We start from the raw sequence: 22,500 nt of genomic DNA, 5'->3' as shown, positions 1-22,500 counted from the left end.
TATATTAAAAATGTTAAAGGAACACTCCACGACTTTTTAAAATAGGCTCATTTTCCAACGCCTCTAGTGTTAAACAGTTGAGTTTTACCATTTTCGAATCCATTCAGCCGATCTCTGGGTCTGAAAATAGCACTTTTAGCTTAGCTTAGCATAGCATAGATAACTGAACCTAATTAGACCGTTAGCATCTCGCTCAAAAATGAGTAAAGAGTTTCTATATTTTTTCTATTTAAAACTTGACTCTTCTGTAGCTACATCGTGTACTAAGACCAACTGAAAATGAAAAGTTGTGTAGTAATCAAGTACGCAACTTTTAATTTTCCGTCTTTTATTCTAATCAGATTCAATGATCTATGCTAAGCTAAGCTAAAAGTGCTAATGTCAGATCCAGAGATCAGCTAAATGGATTTGAAAACATTAAATCAACTGTTTAACTCTATGGGAGTTGGAAAATGAGCCTTTTTTCAAAAATAGTGGAGTGGTCCTTTAAATCACGTTTTTTGGCCTTTTCCTTCCTGTGATACAAGAGTTTACCTCGAGTTAAACGCAAGATACAGTTTACTGTGTCACCAAAATATCCTAATATTAAGAGTGCTCCGATCACAGGAAGCAGTTCCTGCAGATAAGATCACCAATACCAATCTTTCTGAAGCCTTCTTTTTATCATGTAGAATTGAATCCCAAATTTAAGATGTCTTAAAATTATAAATAAACTTTTGTTAGACCATTTAAGATCTGTAATACATTTTATGTCTTTAATTTGATCTAGACTTTTAAGAAACCTTCAAAAAGTCTCTGTCACAGTGAATATCCAGAAGCGCTTCACATGAATGCAACAAGACAGCTGCAGCTCTGAAATATAAACGTGGAGCAGATGCTCCTCAGCCCACACTGAGGGGTGTGGCCTAACATATGTGGGTGTGGCCTAACACATGTGGGCTTAGCATGTTGTGAGTGAAATATTATTATTTGAGGGAGTGGTCTACCACAAAGTCGAATCAGAATTTTTGAATCTTGTTGATAATCGACCGATGTATTTAACACAGTGAAAATGTGTAACGGAAGATGCCTCGCAGATGCGGAGTAAATAAAGTTTTATGTTTTGATTAAAAGATCAGCCAAACCTTAAGAATTCACAACATTTTTTTACAATAGTGCTTTCATAATACAACCCGAATTCCGGAAAAGTTGGGACGTTTTTTAAATTTTAATAAAATGAAAACTAAAAGACTTTCAAATCACATGAGCCAATATTTTATTCACAATAGAACATAGATAACATAGCAAATGTTTAAACTGAGAAAGTTTACAATTTTATGCACAAAATGAGCTCATTTCAATTTTGATTTCTGCTACAGGTCTCAAAATAGTTGGGACGGGGCATGTTTACCATGGTGTAGCATCTCCTTTTCTTTTCAAAACAGTTTGAAGACGTCTGGGCATTGAGGCTATGAGTTGCTGGAGTTTTGCTGTTGGAATTTGGTCCCATTCTTGCCTTATATAGATTTCCAGCTGCTGAAGAGTTCGTGGTCGTCTTTGACATATTTTTCGTTTAATGATGCGCCAAATGTTCTCTATAGGTGAAAGATCTGGACTGCAGGCAGGCCAGGTTAGCACCCGGACTCTTCTACGACGAACCCATGCTGATGTTATAGCTGCAGTATGTGGTTTTGCATTGTCCTGCTGAAATAAACAAGGCCTTCCCTGAAATAGACGTTGTTTGGAGGGAAGCATATGTTGCTCTAAAACCTTTATATACCTTTCAGCATTCACAGAGCCTTCCAAAACATGCAAGCTGCCCATACCGTATGCACTTATGCACCCCCATACCATCAGAGATGCTGGCTTTTGAACTGAACGCTGATAACATGCTGGAAGGTCTCCCTCCTCTTTAGCCCGGAGGACACGGCGTCCGTGATTTCCAACAAGAATGTCAAATTTGGACTCGTCTGACCATAAAACACTATTCCACTTTGAAATAGTCCATTTTAAATGAGCCTTGGCCCACAGGACACGACGGCGCTTCTGGACCATGTTCACATATGGCTTCCTTTTTGCATGATAGAGCTTTAGTTGGCATCTGCTGATGGCACGGCGGATTGTGTTTACCGACAGTGGTTTCTGAAAGTATTCCTGGGCCCATTTAGTAATGTCATTGACACAATCATGCCGATGAGTGATGCAGTGTCGTCTGAGAGCCCGAAGACCACGGGCATCCAATAAAGGTCTCCGGCCTTGTCCCTTACGCACAGAGATTTCTCCAGTTTCTCTGAATCTTTTGATGATGTTATGCACTGTAGATGATGAGATTTGCAAAGCCTTTGCAATTTGACGTTGAGGAACATTGTTTTTAAAGTTTTCCACAATTTTTTTACGCAGTCTTTCACAGATTGGAGAGCCTCTGCCCATCTTTACTTCTGAGAGACTCTGCTTCTCTAAGACAAAGCTTTTATAGCTAATCATGTTACAGACCTGATATCAATTAACTTAATTAATCACTAGATGTTCTCCCAGCTGAATCTTTTCAAAACTGCTTGCTTTTTTAGCCATTTGTTGCCCCCGTGCCAACTTTTTTGAGACCTGTAGCAGGCATTAAATTTTAAATGAGCTAATTAAGTGGATAAAAGTGTAAAATTTCTCAGTTTAAACATTTGCTATGTTATCTATGTTCTATTGTGAATAAAATATTGGCTCATGTGATTTGAAATTCCTTTAGTTTTCATTTTATTAAAATTTAAAAAACGTCCCAACTTTTCCGGAATTCGGGTTGTAAGATTATGTTTGTGACAGTAGTTATTAATGTTTTGAGCTGTGCGCTGAAGATGAGTACAATGAAGCATTTAGCAGGTTTTAAATCAATGGGATTTAAATCATCATTTATCTCATATAGAATAGACATAGAGCACCCCATATATAGCCAAAATGGCACCTCTGCAAATATTCGACTGTGAGATTGGGAGTCGAATCAGACTCCTCGAATCGAAGCATCTAATGGCGCTTTTCCAGTACACAGTACCAGCTCGGCTCGCCTCGTCTCGACTCGGCTCTGTTTGGTTTTCCACTGTGTAAAAGTTGTACCTGTACCGGCGAGGTTCCAAGCGAGCTGAGGCGATACTATAATGTGACGTGAAAACACAGCAGACTGCTGATTGGTCAGAGAGAATCGTCACTATTCACTGCGTCATCATTACACGCGCCAGCAATAGTATCCAGATAGTATCCAGAATAACCCCGCCATTTTTAAAAAGTTTGGCCAGAGATTGCGTGATATATCCAATATATCCCGAGGATCAAAAACAACATGCACTCGATTTCCTCCATTGTCCTGTGTGTGTGGGTAGCGGGTGTGTGTCGCGTAGAAGATTACGTCATGGCAGTTTCTTGCAGCGTCGCTATGACAACCAGGTACTATTGTGGAGGTACTATCTGCAATGGAAAACGGAGCAAAAAGCGAGCCGAGCCGAGCCGAGGCGAGTCGAGCCGAGTCGAGTCGAGTCGAGCTGGTACTGGTAATGGAAAAGTGCCATAATTCGGGGGTCACCCCTACATGTGTGTTCTAGTGTGTGGGGGTGTGGTCTATCATGTGGGGGTAGTTTTACACATTTTTGTGTGGTCTATCGTGTGTTAGTGTGATCTAACATATGGGGTGTGGTCTATCATATGGGTGTGGCCTATCTTGTGGGGGTGTGATCTAACATATGGGGGTGTTGTTTATCATGTAGGGTGTGGCTTATCTTGTGGGGGTGTGATCTAACATATGGGGTGTGGTCTATCATATGGGTGTGTGGTCTAACATATGGCGGTATGGTTTATCATGTAGGGTGTGGCTTATCTTGTGGGGGTGTGATCTAACATATGGGGTGTGGTCTATCATATGGGTGTGGCCTATCTTGTGGGGGTGTGGTCTAACATATGGCGGTATGGTTTATCATGTAGGGTGTGGCTTATCTTGTGGGGGTGTGATCTAACATATGGGGTGTGTTCTATCATATGGGTGTGGCCTATCTTGTGGGGTGTGTGATCTAACATATGGGGGTGTGGTGTATCACATGGGATGTTGTTTTACATGTGGGTGTGGCCTAACCTGTGGCATTGACGATGCGATTGGCTCGGATGGATCCATGTGGCGTCTGGACGTCCCATCTGCCATCGGTGGTCGGCGTGAGGCCTGTGACAGGAGCGGGACAATAGATCTGAGCGCCGTACATTCGCGCTCCCGCCGCCAGAGCCATCGTCAGGGAATACGGGTCGATGTGACCGTCACCCGGATTATAAAGACCCGCCAACACCTGACACAGAGACAAGCAGCTTCAGTACATCTACATACATCTGCTGTATCTATCTATGATTTTACATGACTTATTCTACATTATTTGTATATGTAATAATAAAATGTCAGAGGTGGAAAGTAACGAATTACATTTACTCGCGTTACTGTAATTGAGTAGCTTTTTTGTGTACTAATACTTTTTAAAGTAATTTTTTAAATCTGTAATTTTACTTTTACTCAAGTATATTTTGTTTAAAGTATTGTACTTCGCTACATTTTAAAACACATTAATTACTGAGTAAAAAAAAAAAAAATCGCTCCCTGGAAACTACATCAGTTGAATGAATATATACATATATATAACAGTAAACAGTATATATCAGTAAACAAGTTAATTAAGAGACTTGCGTTTTAGACACCATATTGCCTTTTTTAGCTCTATTTCTGCAACAGAAAATAATTCCAAACACAGCCACCAAAGCACAGTTTTGCGTCTCTGAGCAACGTGACAGTGTTTCGTTCCTGAATGAATCAACCATAGACTGTATAAGGAATCAACCGTTTAAATGATTCGGTTCAATCGCAATGACTCACTTATTAACAGTGACTTGCTGACACATACTGGCCATTTTAATTTCACATTTAAAGTATCTTTTGATTTTTTAAAATAATTAATTTCTTATCATTTCAAATGAGTATTCAACATTTTATGTCTTGTATATCAAAACATTATTCATGCATTTGTAACTGCAGGTTAAATGCATTCTTGTCCTGCACTAAACAGTGTAATACATCTAAATGCCACTTCCAATTAATCTTCTGCATTTCCTCTGCATTAAAAGATGAGTTTGTTGATACTGATTTGCCTGGTAACAGCGCAAATGTTTTATTATTCTAAATAACTGATTCCTTTAATTAAAAACAACTAGTTTGAGATTAATAGACCTATCCCAGGGGTGTCAAACTCAGTTCCTGGAGGGCCATAGCCCTGCAGAGTTTAGTTCTAACCCTGCTCCAGCACACATATCATGTAGTTTTCAAATAAACCTAAATGATTAGATTAGCTGGATCAGGTGTGTTTAATTAAGGTTATATCTAAACTGTGCAGGACTGTGGCCCTCCAGGAACTGAGTTTGACACCCACTGAGTAAATTTTAAATGAGCTACTTTTTACTTTTACTTGAGTAGATTTTTAGACTGGTACTTTTACTTGTACTTAAGTAAAATTTCATTAATGTAATGGTACTTTTACTTGAGTAGAATATTTTTGTACTCTTTCCACCTCTGCAAAATGTGACAAACCACACCAAAGTGGCTTGATCTGTGTTATTTCTCTCTCTCAAGATTGCAATTTTTTACTGGGAGTGACTTTAAATATGTATGTGTATTGTCCTCAGATGTTCATACCTTGTCCATGTTGAGCAGAGGGAAGAGCTGCTGGATCTTCTCGGGGCCGATGAGGAACTGTGGCGTCGGGTGCCAGTGTGTTCTGGTCATCTGATATTTGAGCTCGTCCACGCGGACCGGAGTGGACGCCAGTCTGATGCTGCCGGGCTGATGGAAGCCCACGGCCTGCGACACAAACACCACAGTCACCACACAACACACTCCATACAGCTGTAAACGCCTCACAGAAATGAGCAGCTCATTACCAGCTCCAGTAAACATGTTTATTGATGTGTCTCACCTGTCCCGTCTCGGCCTCGAGCTGCTCAAAGAGTTTAATGCTGTAATAATGAATCTTCTTCAGATTAATGCCTGGATGATAGTATGTGGTGAGTCCCGCCTGTGGACGAAAATATCAACTGTTCAGACTCAGCACATGCACACAGCATAACCTCTGTCAAATGCTGTCAGTCACAGTGCTTATAAGTCAAGTTTCACCCTGTTTAAACCTGGATACTGCAGTGAGACTTCAAAACGAGTCATTTTCATTGACAGCTGTCATGCTTTTTACATTAACATTCATGCATTTGAAAGATGCTTCTATCAGAAATGAGTAGCATTGCATTCAAGCCCTCAGTTAGTAATCAGCAGCTTTAATTACTGGAGGCTTTCCTGACTTACAGGCTTTGTTGGAAACAGGTGCATTTCCTAAAACAGCTAATCTAGATTGCATTTGACCCCTGACCAGTGTGCGTACCGCGTGCCATGTGGATCCGGCCGTCAGCTCGGATTTTTCCAGCAGCACCACGTCCTTCTGTCCGGCTTTGGCCAGATGATACGCCAGACTGACCCCGACACACCCGCCGCCGATGACCACCGTCTCCGCCGAGTCCTTCAGACGCTTCCCCAGAAGCCCAGGGGGGTCTCTGAGAAGCAGAACAAACCCAGCAGACATGCATTCAGCGCATTCAATCACACATGCATTATTTGTGCAGAATCTGTTATTTTGATTATTAGAGTATTAATTACAAATGGGTTTGAATTTTCCCACACATTCCCAAATAGAGAGCTCTGAGTCAGATATTTCTCACCCGTCATCTGTCGCGAGGCTCCGCGCAGAAACGCGCAGTGATTTTCTCCTCAAGTCTCGCCTCACGAGAGCGTTAAACGTGTTTAATATCCGCGACATATTGACTTCTGCTCCGAATTAAGCTTTCTCGAGTTAGTTTAGTCTCGGAGTTTCCAAACAAACGCTCGCGCAGAAACACGCACGAGCAGCGCGCGCCCGCCGGTCAGAGCGCGTCAAAGACCCGGGGATTCATTATCATTAACAAATCAACTAAAGAACACTGAAATAGAATGATTCAGTACATTTTCCAACATGCACTCAGCATCTGTTATATCTGCAGTGTTGACTTCAATAATATATCTTGAGTGAATTAACGATCTGCAGCACAAGCAAAGATTGCAGCAATCCTGAGTGTGTGTGTGTGTGTGTGTGTGTGAGGGAGAGAGAGATTTGGAGGAATGTTTGCGGACAGTAAAATGTGTCGAGGCAGCAGATCACATGATCAATAATCAGCTCAGACCTGATCAATGATCAATAACTGGTCTGCAGCAGCTGATGTTCTGCAGCGGTTGTTCATGTAACACTTGAGTTCGTCGAAGATGTTGAAATGTTCCCGCTTTGTTTCAGAATGTTCCGATGTATTGTTACTTTTATTATATGATACTTTTGAATGTCCAGAAAACATTCCCACAGTGTTTGCGAATGTAATGTTCTCTTAAAATTCACATAACCAAGAAATAAAAAAAAATAAAAAAATGGAGGTTTTGAACGTTTAAAAAAATAAGATGATCATAACTTAATGGAAACATTGTACTAGCTTTTATTTGGATGTTATGTAATTTTTTTAATGTTACTACTTGTTTCCAAACGTTCAGAGAACATTCAAAGATAAAGTTTTCATAATGTTTGCAAAGGTATACATCCCTTCACATTGACATAACCGAGAAAAAAAATGAAATCTAGAATATTCAGAAATAATGTTTGCAAAAAGTTCTTAGAACATATTTTTGTGCACGCTCGGATCACAGTTGTGTATTTGTAGTAAGAACACACTTTTAAAGAATAGTAGCAGAAGACTTCTCTGTGTCTGTCTGGAGAATGTTGTCCAGAATCCCTCTCTGATGATGATCATATGATAAACATTAACCAGAAACACACTGAACTAGTTTAGATGACGGGGCCGATCTCTCTCTCTCTCTCACACACACACACACACACACACACTCTCTCTCTCTCTCTCTCTCTCTCACACACACACACACACTCTCTCTCTCTCTCTCTCACTCTCTCTCTCTCTCTCTCTCTCTCTCTCTCTCTCACACACACACACACACACTCTCTCTCTCTCTCTCTCTCTCTCTCTCACACACACACACAGCCCTCCAGCGGTGCTTTATAAGCGCTCATCTCTTGTGGATTTCACTCCAGTCTCACTCAGCTCTCCTGAAGGTCTCTGAATCTACTGCTGAATATGGCCCCAGTCGGATCTAAGAGGGTGAGTTACTGGTTTAGACACTTTTAGGATTCTTCAGTCCAGTTCGTGCGTTTGCAAGCGCGTCATTTTTACATTAAGAGCGCGATTAATGTATAAGCTCTCAGTCTCACACACATAAACAGAAGCACGCAAACTTGTGTTAAAGTGTAATCGCGGTTACGCGCTCGCACCCTGGTTCACGCGGTTGCGCGCGTCCTTTCGCGTCTCTGCTGTAAATGTGCGTGTGTTTAATCGTGTTTTGACCTCATATAGCGCAGAGCTGAGTGTGTGTGTGTGTGTGTGCAGGGTGTCCTGGAGCGCCTGGGCGCGGGTGAGGTGGTGATTGGAGACGGAGGCTTCGTGTTCGCGCTGGAGAAGAGAGGGTACGTGAAGGCCGGGCCCTGGACACCGGAGGCCGCTGCGGAGCACCCCGAGGCCGGTGAGACTCACCCCACTTCACAGACGGGTCACACCTCTTCCAGTAACATTCACAGAACCCTCGTTCCAACTTCATCATTTTTGTCATAACATTTGCAAAACATTCTTAGAACATTTTGTTCGCTGGGATGTGCAGTAATATAATACTATGCTGCTTTTACTACATTTATTAGTTGATTAATGATTCATTACATTTTGTAGTACACGTTTTCTTGAGTATTATGTTTAAATATGCAAATGAGGCTTTATGTAATTACATATGCACACATTTGCATATATTTCCATAAAATAAATTTGATCATTGGATAAAGCCAGGTTCATAATTTTTGTTTGATTTTGTTGTCATATTAGAGTTTGGGATTTCTCTTTTTATTACTCCATAAAACACACTTTAATTTTCACATGTTTTTAAGATTAAAATGTATAAATGAGTGCGAAATATGGACAAACCTTCGGCATATAGAGAGGAATAAAACTGAAGTCTGATGTTTGTAAGAGAAAAAACTCTTGAAGTGAGTCAAACAGATGAAGTGTAATAATAAACACTTAAATGTCTCTTTTGCGTGTTTTTTTTCCAAACAATACATGTCATGGAAGATGAATAGACCAAAATCAGAAATGAATTAAGTGCATATATTATTCTGTATTCTATTGCTAGTTTGTGCTTGAAGCCTAGATTCTTGGTTCCTCGTCGTACACGTCTCTGGAGTGTTTCTTAGACTCGTTAGGTTGCACAGAGTCGCTGTGTTTGAGTGTTCCACGCATGTGTCTCTCTCCGTCAGTGCGACAGCTGCACAGGGAATTCCTGCGGGCCGGGTCAAATGTCATGCAGACGTTCACTTTCTACGCTAGCGACGACAAACTGGAGAACAGAGGGAACCAGCTGACTTTCACTGTGAGTCTCTCTCTTTCACACGCACCGCTCACACAGAGCCCTAACCCTGATCACACAGCTCTGATCGAGGTGTTTGCTGACCGTCCGCAGGGCCAGCAGATCAACGAGGCCGCCTGTGATCTGGCCAGAGAAGTAGCCAATGAGGGCGATGCTCTGGTGGCGGGCGGAGTCTCTCAGACACCCTCCTACCTCAGCTGCAAGAGCGAAGACGAGGTCAAGAAGATCTTCAAGAAGCAGATCGACGTCTTCATCAAGAAGAACGTGGACTTCCTAATCGCCGAGGTGAGAACGTGCAAACACAACCCTCCCTGACTGACCGATCGATTGATTGACTGACCGATCGATTGATTGACTGACCGATCGATTGATCTGCAGTACTTCGAGCACGTGGAGGAGGCTGAATGGGCCGTCCAGGTTCTGAAGGCAACAGGAAAGCCTGTAGCGGCCACCCTGTGTATTGGACCTGAAGGAGACATGCATGGAGTGACACCTGGAGAGTGTGCGGTCAGACTGGTCAAGGCAGGTGTGTCTCTCTCACACACACACACACACACAGTTTACACTATAAAATCCCATAGAATAGTGCATAATTATGCAAAGTAGGATTCACCTTTCATATTTTTGGTTAATTAAATGCCTCATCCAGGTGTTTGAAGTGCACTTCTTCAGTGTGGATGGATCCTGTTAAATCTCTGACATTCTGTGCTCCAGGTGCTGATATCGTGGGTGTGAACTGTCACTTTGACCCCATGACCTGTGTGAAGACCGTGGCCATGATGAAGGCCGGCGTGGAGAAAGCTGGTCTGAAAGCGCATTATATGACGCAGCCGCTGGCCTATCACACACCTGACTGCAGCTGCCAGGGATTCATCGACCTGCCGGAGTTCCCCTTCGGTACACACACACACACACACACACAAACACACACGCTCTCACACACACACACACACACACACACACGCTCTCACACACACACACACACACACACACACACACACACACACACACACGCTCTTACACACACACACACACACACACACACACAAACACACTCACACACTCACACACACACGCTCTCACACACACACACACAAACACACACGCTCTCACACACACACACACGCTCTCACACACACACACACACACACACACGCTCTTACACACACACACACACACACACACAAACACACTCACACACACACACACACGCTCTCACACACACACACACAAACACACACGCTCTCACACACACACACACACACACACACACACGCTCTCACACACACAGAGACATACACACACACACACGCACACACACACACACGCTCACACACACACACACACACACACACACACACGCTCTCACACACACACACACACGCTCTCACACACACACACACGCTCTCACACACACACACACACACACGCTCTCACACACACGCACACACACACACACACACATGCTCTCACACACACACAAACACACACGCTCTCACACACACACACACACACACACACACACGCTCTCTCACACACACACACACACACACACACACACACACGCTCTTACACACACACACACACACACACACACACACTCACACACACACGCTCTCACACACACACACACAAACACACACGCTCTCACACACACACACACACACACACACACACGCTCTCACACACACAGAGACATACACACACACACACGCACACACACACACACGCTCTCACACACACACACACACACACACACACACACACACACACACACACACGCTCTCACACACACACACACACGCTCTCACACACACGCACACACACACACGCTCTCACACACACGCACACACACACGCTCTCACACACACACACACACACACACAAACACACACGCTCTCACACACACACACACACACATACGCTCTCACACACACACACACACACACACACACGCTCTCACACACACACACACACACACACACACACACAAACACACGCTCTCACACACACACACACACTAAAGAAATAAGTGTGTATTTATAAGTGTGAATAAAGAAAATTTCACTAACATTAAGTTATAAAATATAATTTCTGAATGTCTTTTTAAACATTGAAAATGTCCAGTTTTGTAATGTTTTAAGAATGTTTGTTTTTGGTTATGCAAACGTTAGAGGAACGTTCCGTTCAGTTATTTTGAGAATGAGAATGTTCTGTTGTCATTACTGCACAGAGCATTATATGTGCGAGGATGTATATCAAATATCAATATTATCAATAATAATATAATATCAAATATAATTGTTCCGTGTTTCCATTTGCTCCAATAACAAAAGAAAACATTGCATTTCTAAGACTTCCCAAACCAGGAAATGAATACGGAGAGATTCTTTGGTCAGAAGAGTGAGGTTTAATAACTGTGGATGTGTGTGTGTGTGTGTGTGTGTGTGTGTTCTCCAGCTCTGGAGCCGCGGATCCTCACACGCTGGGAGATGCAGCACTACGCCAGAGAGGCCTATAAGGCAGGGATCCGTTACATCGGCGGCTGCTGCGGGTTCGAGCCGTACCACATCCGCGCCGTGGCCGAGGAGCTGGCAACCGAGAGAGGAACCCTGCCCGAAGCCTCTGAGAAACACGGCATGTGGGGCAGCGGCCTGGAGATGCACACCAAACCCTGGGTCCGAGCCAGGTGAGAGAGAGAGAGAGAGAGAGACAGAGAGAGAGAGAGAGAGAGAGAGAGAGAGAGACACATGTGTCTGTGGTGCTGATGGGTGTTTGCTCCACAGGGCCCGGCGTGATTACTGGGAGCGTCTGAAGCCGGCGTCCGGTCGTCCGCTGTGTCCCTCCATGTCCACTCCTGACAGCTGGGGGGTCACCAAAGGTCACGCCGAGCTCATGCAGCATAAGGAGGCTACGACCGCGGAGGAGCTGCGCCCGCTCTTCCAGAAAGCCGACTGCAAGCACTGAGGGTCAGAGGTCGAGCCGCGCCGCGCCGCGCCGCATTCAGAAACCTGCCTCTTTCCTTCTTTACTGTACGTTTACAAACGCTGATTTCATGAATAAGATTGTTTACTTCAGCAGGACCAGACGATCTCCTCGAAGTGTAATTGTGCCTTCTGTCCATTCTGTATTTGACTGTCGCCCTTCATCACGCTAACATCACGGATCGGTCACATGACTGATGAGGCGGAGCTGCATTCCAGATGTTCGGAACACTCCCATCCGACCAGAGCGTCCATTCAATAAAACTCTTCATGATCTCAGTCGCTCTCTTTGTCATGGAGTTCTTTCATACATTAATGGGTTTTCAATCATTAAACAAAGTGATCAGAATCATGAGATCAGCAGATAAACGTTTACACACACAAGGACAAAAACTGCACAGTACACAGATGGTAAAATAAAACCAAAATATGAAAATAAGTGACTTTAAAAAAAATGTGAGATGAAGATTTGACTAATGTGTTGAAAGACCAGACAAGCCTTCTGAGAACACGTTAGCTGAGTTTGCATCTTTAATGTGAAAGAGCAGCTTAATAACACAATATGAGCTCCATTTCAGAAAGAGCACACCATCCACAAGTGAAATATGCAGATAGTGAAAGGATTAGCTCACTTCCAGAATAAAAACCTGCTGATAATTTCAGCTCAATGTTCATGTCTTTCTGTCTTCAGTCGCAAAGAAATGAAGGTTTTTGCAAAAAAATATTTTGAGGAACATATAAGGGACTTTATAGGGGACCAACAAGGTGAAGATCCAAATCACGGCTTCAAAGAGCTCTACAGGATCCCAGCCGAGGAATAAGAGTGTAATCTAGAGAATTAAAAAAAACAAAAACCTTTCTAACACAGATGCAGGTGTTGCACTAGCTGGACTGCACGCATGACGTAATCACGCTGGAAAAGTCAAAAACCTTTATTTCTTTGAGAAGGAAGACAGAAAGACATGAACATTGAGCTGAAATAATCAGCAGGTTTTTATTCTGGAAGTGAACTACTTCTTTAAAGTATGTCACGTGTGTCTGACAGTGGCGCCATCTAGTGGACCTTCAGTGTGAAACACTGACATAAAAACAAGCGGCGTCTCGTGCGTTATTGATGAAAGTAACGGGTCACGTGACGGGAGTTGAGCTATTGAACAGACATTTATAGCCGCACTTTATTAATTATTGATCAGAGAGATGATGATCGATGCCGTCACAAATAAACAAGCTGTGTTTCATCGCATTAGAGTAAAAAAGACATGGATGAAGCATTTTATGATAAAACACGATAAACCAAACATCTGAGGGGGATAAGACCGCAAAGTTACTTTCTGTGAATCTACATGCGTCTCTGGTCGAGAGCACCGTGCGTCGCCTGCGTCTCTGATTGCGTCATCACGCAGAGAACGTGTCCCACGTGCAGATGTTTACGTCCTCCTCTCTGTGACGTCACTGTCATCGTCGGATGCGAAACATTCGCGATGTTAAAGATGCGGATTAGCGAACAAAAGGCCTCGCGGGGGACGCGACAAGCGCAGGTGTGAACGCGCAGTAATGCGCGCGTCAGCGGACGAGTCGGGACACAAGAACAGACGGGAAATCGGTGTTATTAACGGTCCGAGTGTTTTTTTCCTCCGCGTCCGTTAGGCCGTGGTGCCCGGATTCCGTGTGAACGCGCTTGCTCTCTCTTTATCATGTCGTTCGCGATGGAGGACGCGCTGGAGTCCGGCTGGGTGTCGGTGCGACCGAATGTGTTCGAGGAGAAGGAGAAGCACAAGTTCGTCTTCATCGTCGCCTGGAACGAGATCGAAGGAAAGTTCGCCGTCACGTGCCACGACCGAACCGTCCAGAAACGGAGCGCCGCGCGGGACTCGCTGCTCGAGGGCGAGCATGCGGCCGGAGACGCGCCTCCCCCGGTCAAGAGCCCGGGCCGAGAGCGAGCCGAGCCCGGTAGAGCGGAGCTGGAGCTCCCGGAGCCCGATGACCCGCCGCCGGACTCCAGCTGGGCCGGACTCTTCTCCTTCCAGGACATGCGCGCCGCTCACCTGCAGCTGTGCGCCGTCAACTCGGACCTGGAGCCGTGTCTGCCCGCCTTCCCCGAGGAGCAGACGGTGTGGTCGGTGCTGTTTGGGGCCCCGGAGCTGAGCGCGCGCGACACGGACGCGCTCTGCTTCCAGCTGCAGGTGTACCTGGGGCACGCGCTCGACACCTGCGGGTGGAGGATCCTGTCTCAGGTGCTGTTTCCGGACAGCGATGACTCCGAGGAGTACTACGAGAGTCTGAGCGAGCTGCGGCGGAAGGGCTTCGAGGACGCGCTCCAGAGAGCCAAGACACACCTGCAGCAGGTGAGACGCGCGCGCACCCGCCACCAGCTTCACAGTGGATATATAGATCATAGCAAACCTCACCTGTGTCATGGTTTATATCGTGGCTAAACCTTACTATACTATCATCCAGCTCCGATCCGATAAGACATGAAGATATTAAGATATAATAAACAATAACATTATGATTTTCTGCAAAATATACAAATACATTTGACTTGACTAACCACACACACACAATTCTGACTGTTTTCATTCACAACACTAGAACTGCTGTTTAAGCTCAAACACACTTCTTTTCAGATGTTGTTCTGAAGTGTGTTTGTGTCTGTTTACAGTAAATGACAGCATCTGATGTGTCTGTGACATTCATAGGCTTGAACAACAACTGCTCTATCACCCCACTGACTGAACACACACACACACACACTCTATCTCTCTCTCTCACACACACACACGTGTCAGAACTGAAGATCACGTGTGTGTGCTACACACACTATACGCTGCAGTCACAGCCTCTTTCTGAGACTCATGCTTTTCTTTTATGTTCATCTCTAATATTTTTCATCAGGTGGAAGTGGCTCTTTGTGTAATCTCTGTAAAACTGTAAAATGCTGAAACACATTTGGTATTTACGTTTGAATCCTTCTAACAGTTAGGGCAGCGTACCGCTCAAAAGATGTCAATATGGATAGTTCCTGACTGATACTTGTTTTATGAAATCCATGCATGCTAAAGCTCTTAAGATCAGCCAGCAGCTCTTCAGAAGAATGAGCATGTCCTCTTCTTCAGGAGACAGACGTGATGATGGTGTCCTCTGGACTCGTGTCCCGAGGCTGTGTTTACACTAGTGTTGAAACCATAGCTCAGATCGAATCATTTCTATTCAAGTTCCACTGATTTGTGTGATCTGATGAGCATTAGCTGCTTCCAGCGCTTCTCTCTTCCACAAACACTGATCTGACTTACTCCAGTAATTTTAATGTGTTTATCACAAATGACCAGAAAATAACATGTTTATTCATCGCTCAGAAAGTGTGTGAACTCATGACACGATAAACACACGAGACCTTACAGAAACACTGTGTGTGTGTGTGTGTGTGTGTGTGTGTGTGTTCTTATCGACTGACGTGTGAATCAATAACATAGATATTAATAACCCAGATGGCTGTGGGATGTGGGCGGAGCCTCTAACACTCACAGCAGAACTAAAGCTAGTAAAGTCAACCATCACTAGCTGTGGTCAGTGTTCAGGGCTGCGGTCAGCACACGGTCACTGAACCCAGAGAGAAACCTGACCCAGAGTGTGAGCAGATCACACACACACACAAAGCACTCGTCACCATGGTGACGCACACACACACCTGCACTAGTGATCTGTTCACGCTGCTGTACAGTGCTGAACACACTCATTAAACATTTAACACATTTTTATTGAGCTTCCAGCTTAAAGAACTGTCTGATGACACTAACAGACCATAACCACTGCTCTCTGCTCACTTAAATACAGCCGAGTGTATAGTGGTGATGTCATCGGGGCGGAGCCACGATGTTTTTGTGAAAAGTGGGGACATCCCATAAGCGTAATGGTTTTTATACTGTACAAACTGTATATTCTATGGCCCTACACCAACCCTACACCTAACCCTAACCCTCACAGGAAACTTTGTGCATTTTTACTTTCTCAAAAAAACTAATTCTGTATGATTTATAAGCGTTTTGAAAAATGGGGACATGGGTTATGTCCTCATAAGTCACCCTCTCCTTGTAATACCTGTGTCATACCCATGACATTATACAGAGTTGTGTCCTGATATGATACAAAAACAAGACACACACACACTCACTCACTCTCACACACACACACACACACACACACACAAACACTTACACACTCACACACAAACACTCTCTCTCACACACACACACACACACTCACACTCACTCGCTCGCTCTCACACACACACACTCACACTCACAAACACTTACACACTCACACACAAACACTCTCTCACACACACACACACACACACACACTCTCTCACACACACACACACACACACACACTCTCTCTTTCACTCTCACGCACACAAACACTTACAATCACACACACTCACATACACAAACACACTTACACACACACACACGCACACATCTATATGACTTTCTTTATTCAGTGGAACACAAAAGAAGAGATGTGTCGCAGTGTTTTTGTCTGTATAATGAGTCAGTGGGGTCTTCAAAGTTCATTTGTGTTCCTGCTAAAAATACCACATCTGAAAACATGTGTGTGTGTGTGTGTGTGTCTGCCGTACGGAGCGCTCTCATTGGTCAGTGAGGTGGTCTGCTTCAGCTGTTATCTAGCATGTGTTTGTGATGGGCTGTGTAGTCAGCAGGTCAAAGGTCAGTGGGTCGCTGGTGTGAGTTCCTGATGGGTGGAGCAGGTGAAACATTGGCGTATGTGTTTGTGCTTATTGAGTGTGTGTGGGATGTTGCTCGTTCACACTTCATCACACACATTAATACTGGAGACGCATTAAACACACACACACAAACCTGCAGCTCATTCAGCATGATGAAGATGTGAAACGCTTCCCATGGAAGAGTCACATGACATCACGGCTGTCATATCCTGTGCCAAAACAGGAGAGAGGAAACAGGATGTGATGTCACAGCTGGAGGGGTTTTCCAGCATAACCAGAGATTGAGAAACGCTACAGTAGCAGCTGTATTCCTGCACACACAGCCCTTCATCATCATCATCATCTTCATCCGTTAACGTCTCTGCTGTATAGACTCTTACTCATCAAGGGCCAAATAACACGCCACCATGCAAAAGTTTGGAAATTCATGCTTTTATTTATCAAGGATGCATTAAATTGATTAAAAGTAATAGTAAAGACATTGATAACATTACAAAAGATTCAAATTTCTAATAATTGCTGGTCTTTTGAACTTGAAAAATGTATCACAGTTTCCACAGAAATATTGAGCAGCACAACTGTGTTCAACACTGATAATAATCAGAAATGTTTCTTGAGCAGTAAAGCATGATATTCTTCTGATTTCTGAAGATCATGTGACACTGAAGACTGGAGGAATGATGCTGAAAATACAGCGGAGCATCACAGAAATACATTACACTTTAACACAGATTCACACAGAAAACAGCTGTTTTACATTAGAATAATATTTCACTGTTTTTATAGGGTTTAGGTCAAATAAATTCAGCACTGGTGAACAGAAGAGACTTTTTTCAAAATAACTGAAAGAACTTTTGAATGGTGTAACTTCATTAGAAATTCACCACAACACAATGAACTCAAACTCTTATTTACAGTGATTTACAGCGCTGAAACTGACTGATGTGGGTCATGTGACCAGCAACAGATGTGAAAGCATCAGCAGGTGTGCATTCAAATCAGAGTCAGTCCGTTAGAGCAGGTGTGTTTATACCTGAACAACAGCAGCTCCACACACACACACACACACACACACACACACACACGGCTGTGGTCTCCACGGCGACTGGTCGTCAAGGTAAACAGAGACTCAGTGTTGTTGATGAATGGAGCAGTGTTTGAGTTACACTCAGACTCACAGACAGTCCATTCATCTCTGAACAGAGCTCCACATTCACTGTGAGCCCAAACACAACAGAGTCATTTAGTGACTGGACACACTTCAGCTTCCAGACACCAGTGTGTGTGTGTGTGTGTGAGGGGATGAGTGTGGTGATAACACATGATGAAGATCTGAGCACACCATTCACCAGCATCACATGGTTTTCTCTCAACAGCAGGATCTGTCATATTTCACGCCCAAAGACAGACAAAAGATATTAATCAATCATTTTGCAACATTAGATTTAGCTTAAAGTTTTATGCAAGTTTATGTATTTAGAAAAAAAGTTTTAGCATATTTTTCAGTTATGACTGTTATGATTTAATTATGATTTCAATTTAATTTGACGTTATCGTCATGTGACGCGCGTGTTGTCATTATCGTCATGTGTTGTCATTATCGCCATGTGACGTGCGTGTTGTCGTTATCGTCATGTGTTGTCGTCATGTGACGTGCGTGTTGTCGTTATCGTCATGTGACGTGCATGTTGTCGTTATCGTCATGTGTTGTCGTTATCATCATGTGTTGTCTTTATCGTCATGTGACGTGCGTGTTGTCGTTATCGTCATGTGTTGTCGTCATCGTCATGTGACGTGCGTGTTGTCGTTATCGTCATGTGTTGTCGTTATCATCATGTGTTGTCTTTATCGTCATGTGACGCACGTGTTGTCGTTATCATCATGTGTTGTCGTTATCGTCATCTGTTGTCGCCATCGTCATGTGACACGCGTGTTGTCGTCATCATCATGTGTTGTCGTTATCGTCATGTGACGTGCATGTTGTCGTTGTCGCGCGCCCGTGCGTGCGTGCGTGTGTGTGTGTGAGGGGATGAGTGTGGTGATAACACATGATGAAGATCTGAGCACACCATTCACCAGCATCACAAGGTTTTCTCTCAACAGCAGGATCTGTCATATTTCACACCCAAAGACAGACAAAAGATATTAATCAATCAACCAGTTTTGCAACATTAGATTTAGCTTAAAGTTTTATGCAAGTTTATGTATTTAGAAAAAAAAAGTTTTAGCATATTTTTCAGTTATGACTGTTATGATTTAATTATGATTTGTAATAATTAAATGTGCCGCGCGTGTCGTCGCCGTCATCGCCGTCGTCGCCATGTGCCGCGCGTGTCGTCGCCGTCGTCGCCATGTGCCGCGCGTGTCGTCGCCGTCGTCGCCATGTGCCGCGCGTGTCGTCGCCGTCGTCGCCATGTGCCGCGCGTGTCGTCGCCATGTGCCGCGCGTGTCGTCGCCGTCGCCGCCGTCGCCATGTGCCGCGCGTGTCGTCGCCGTCGTCGCCATGTGCCGCGCGTGTCGTCGCCATGTGCCGCGCGTGTCGTCGCCATGTGCCGCGCGTGTCGTCGCCATGTGCCGCGCGTGTCGTCGCCATGTGCCGCGCGTGTCGTCGCCGTCGTCGCCATGTGCCGCGCGTGTCGTCGCCATGTGCCGCGCGTGTCGTCGCCGTCGTCGCCGTCGCCATGTGCCGCGCGTGTCGTCGCCATGTGCCGCGCGTGTCGTCGCCATGTGCCGCGCGTGTCGTCGCCATGTGCCGCGCGTGTCGTCGCCGTCGTCGCCATGTGCCGCGCGTGTCGCCGTCGCCATGTGCCGCGCGTGTCGCCGTCGCCATGTGCCGCGCGTGTCGTCGCCGTCGTCGCCATGTGCCGCGCGTGTCGTCGCCGTCGTCGTCGCCATGTGCCGCGCGTGTCGTCGCCGTCGTCGTCGCCATGTGCCGCGCGTGTCGTCGCCGTCGTCGTCGCCATGTGCCGCGCGTGTCGTCGCCGTCGTCGCCGCCATGTGCCGCGCGTGTCGTCGCCATGTGCCGCGCGTGTCGTCGCCGTTGTCGCCATGTGCCGCGCGTGTCGTCGCCGTTGTCGCCATGTGCCGCGCGTGTCGTCGCCGTTGTCGCCATGTGCCGCGCGTGTCGTCGCCATGTGCCGCGCGTGTCTTCGCCGCCGTCGTCGTCGCCGCCGCCGCCGCCGCCATGTGCCGTGCGTGTCGTCGCCGCCGCCGCCGTCGTGTGCCGCGCGTGTCGTCGCCGCCGCCGCCGCCGTCGTGTGCCGCGCGTGTCGTCTCCGTCGTCGCCATGTGCCGCGCGTGTCGTCTCCGTCGTCGCCATGTGCCGCGCGTGTCGTCTCCGTCGTCGCCATGTGCCGCGCGAGTGGTCGCCGTCGTCGCCGCCATGTGCCGCGCGTGTCGTCGCCGTCGTCATCGTCATGTGCCGCGCGTGTCCTCGTCGTCGTCGTCATCGTCATGTGCCGCGCGTGTCCTCGTCGTCATCGTCATGTGTTGTCGTTATCGTCATGACACGCGTGTTGTCGTTATCGTCATGACACGCGTGTTGTCATTATCGTCATGTGATGCGTCATGTGTTGCCGTTATCGACATGTGTTGTCGTCATCGACATGTGACGTGTGTGTTGTTGTGTGCAGCTGCTGGAGAAGCAGCGCGGCGTGGAGAGGATGGTGGAGCTGCTGCAGCTGTACGCGGAGCAGGACGAGGCGTATGGAGATCTGGTGGAGGCCACCACTGAACTCTACCACTATCTTCTGCAGCCCTTCAGAGACATGCGGGAGCTGGCCATGCTGCGCAGACAGCAGATCAAGGTACACACACACACACACACACACACACACACACACATACATACATAAAAACATACATAGCAACCGCTGCTTCCCACGAGCCCATGCTCTAATCACATTAAGAGTGGAGAGAGAGACTGAATCAGTTCTCTGTGTGTGTGTGTGTGTGTGTGTTTGTTTGAGACACTAAACCAGTGTCATGACTCGGCGCTTCATTGAGAGATTAGTTTAGCTTACAGACACACAACACCTGTATGCAAATTACCCTCTGTTTCTACAGTTTACCTGACAAACTGACAATTCAAGGTTCTGTGTGTGTGTGCGTGAGAGAGACAGAGACAGTATGCATGTGTGTTTTAACTGGTATATATGGTTCATGAGAACACAAATGTGTATAATGATGTGGGTACAACAACGTAAACATGGTTTATGAGGGTAATTCTTGTGTCCCCGTTAAAAGGCTGAACAGTGTGTTTTATGAAATTCAAGAACTGTCAGTAGTTTCCTGTGAGGGCTAGGGTTAGGTGTAGGGAGATAGAAAATACAGTTTGTACAGTATAAAAACCATTACACCTATGGAGAGGTCCCCGTAGACCACAAATCAAGTGTGTGTGTGTGTGATACTAAGAAACCCTTCATCCTTCACACAAAAACACATGCAAATACGGCATACTCATGTTTGCATGTGTTTTCTGTGAATTAAAGGGTTCTATAGTGATCACACACACACACAGTAGTGTGTGAGGTGAACATATGGACAGCGAGCGCTGCATGAATGAATGTATGAGGACCTGAATGAGTGACTGAAGCATTATGGGACGCCCAGATCGAGTGTCATGTGATCAGAGAGGTGCAGTGTGGGTATTGCATTTCCATACATGAATTAGACATGAGACGAGACGCAGACGCACGAGAGTCCAGACGTCCTGCTGACGGTCAGAAGAGTCTCTGCAGATCAGCGGCTCGAGCCAATCACTGAAGACCAGACAAGCAGAGAACAAGTCAATGTATCAGTTCATCAGGGACACGTTCAATTGATGAAAAGTGACTGGAAAGACATTTATAATGTTACAAAGGATTTATTATTCTAATAAATGCTGTACTGTTTTACTTACTATTCATCTGTGAATCCTGGAAAATAAAATGTATCTGTTTCCACAAAAATATTAATATTTTCAACACTGATAATAATCAGAAATGTTTCTTGAGCAGTAAATCATCATATTATTCTGATTTCTGAAGATCATGTGACACTGAAGACTGGAGGAATGATGCTGAAAATACAGAAATACATTACACTTTAACACAGATTCACACAGAGAACAGATGTTTACATTAGAATAATATTTCACTGTTTTTACTGTATTTTTTAATCTAATTAATGGAGACTTGATGAGCAGAAGATACTTTTTTGACCAAAAGTTTGATTTCTTTTGCTGAAAAATTCACATTAAT

The 22,500-nt window shown here is 45.2% G+C and overlaps 3 protein-coding genes across 3 annotated transcripts in view; 2 read left to right on the top strand and 1 right to left on the bottom strand.

The window, feature by feature from the left end:
- Window positions 1-7,065, bottom strand: part of dmgdh (dimethylglycine dehydrogenase) — a 17,929-nt gene extending 10,864 nt beyond the window's left edge. Inside the window, exons 1-5 of the mRNA XM_059542424.1 lie at window positions 6,748-7,065; window positions 6,414-6,582; window positions 5,958-6,056; window positions 5,678-5,842; window positions 4,085-4,289 (exon numbers count right to left, since the gene is read on the bottom strand). Coding sequence (XP_059398407.1) covers window positions 4,085-4,289; window positions 5,678-5,842; window positions 5,958-6,056; window positions 6,414-6,582; window positions 6,748-6,845 — 736 coding nt within the window. The 5' untranslated portion in view covers window positions 6,846-7,065. The remainder of the gene's footprint in view (window positions 1-4,084; window positions 4,290-5,677; window positions 5,843-5,957; window positions 6,057-6,413; window positions 6,583-6,747) is intronic.
- Window positions 7,066-8,066: 1,001 nt separating this feature from the next.
- Window positions 8,067-12,792, top strand: bhmt (betaine-homocysteine methyltransferase). Its single transcript, XM_059542427.1, has 8 exons — window positions 8,067-8,220; window positions 8,506-8,638; window positions 9,420-9,532; window positions 9,623-9,814; window positions 9,908-10,055; window positions 10,244-10,426; window positions 11,990-12,218; window positions 12,316-12,792. The coding sequence occupies exons 1-8, from the start codon at window positions 8,197-8,199 to the stop codon at window positions 12,494-12,496; spliced, it is 1,203 nt and encodes a 400-aa protein (XP_059398410.1). The 5' UTR covers window positions 8,067-8,196; the 3' UTR covers window positions 12,497-12,792.
- A 1,136-nt stretch (window positions 12,793-13,928) lies between these two features.
- jmy (junction mediating and regulatory protein, p53 cofactor) overlaps window positions 13,929-22,500 on the top strand; it is a 15,385-nt gene continuing 6,813 nt past the window's right edge. Inside the window, exons 1-2 of the mRNA XM_059542425.1 lie at window positions 13,929-14,858; window positions 20,893-21,066. Of these exons, the coding sequence (XP_059398408.1) occupies window positions 14,208-14,858; window positions 20,893-21,066 (825 nt within the window). The 5' untranslated portion in view covers window positions 13,929-14,207. The remainder of the gene's footprint in view (window positions 14,859-20,892; window positions 21,067-22,500) is intronic.

This window comes from Carassius carassius, chromosome 47 (genome assembly GCF_963082965.1).
Source record: "Carassius carassius chromosome 47, fCarCar2.1, whole genome shotgun sequence".
In the NCBI taxonomy this organism is placed as follows: domain Eukaryota; kingdom Metazoa; phylum Chordata; class Actinopteri; order Cypriniformes; family Cyprinidae; genus Carassius; species Carassius carassius.
Note: the sequence above shows the minus strand (reverse complement) of the source record. Positions and strands in the feature narration are given on the sequence as shown.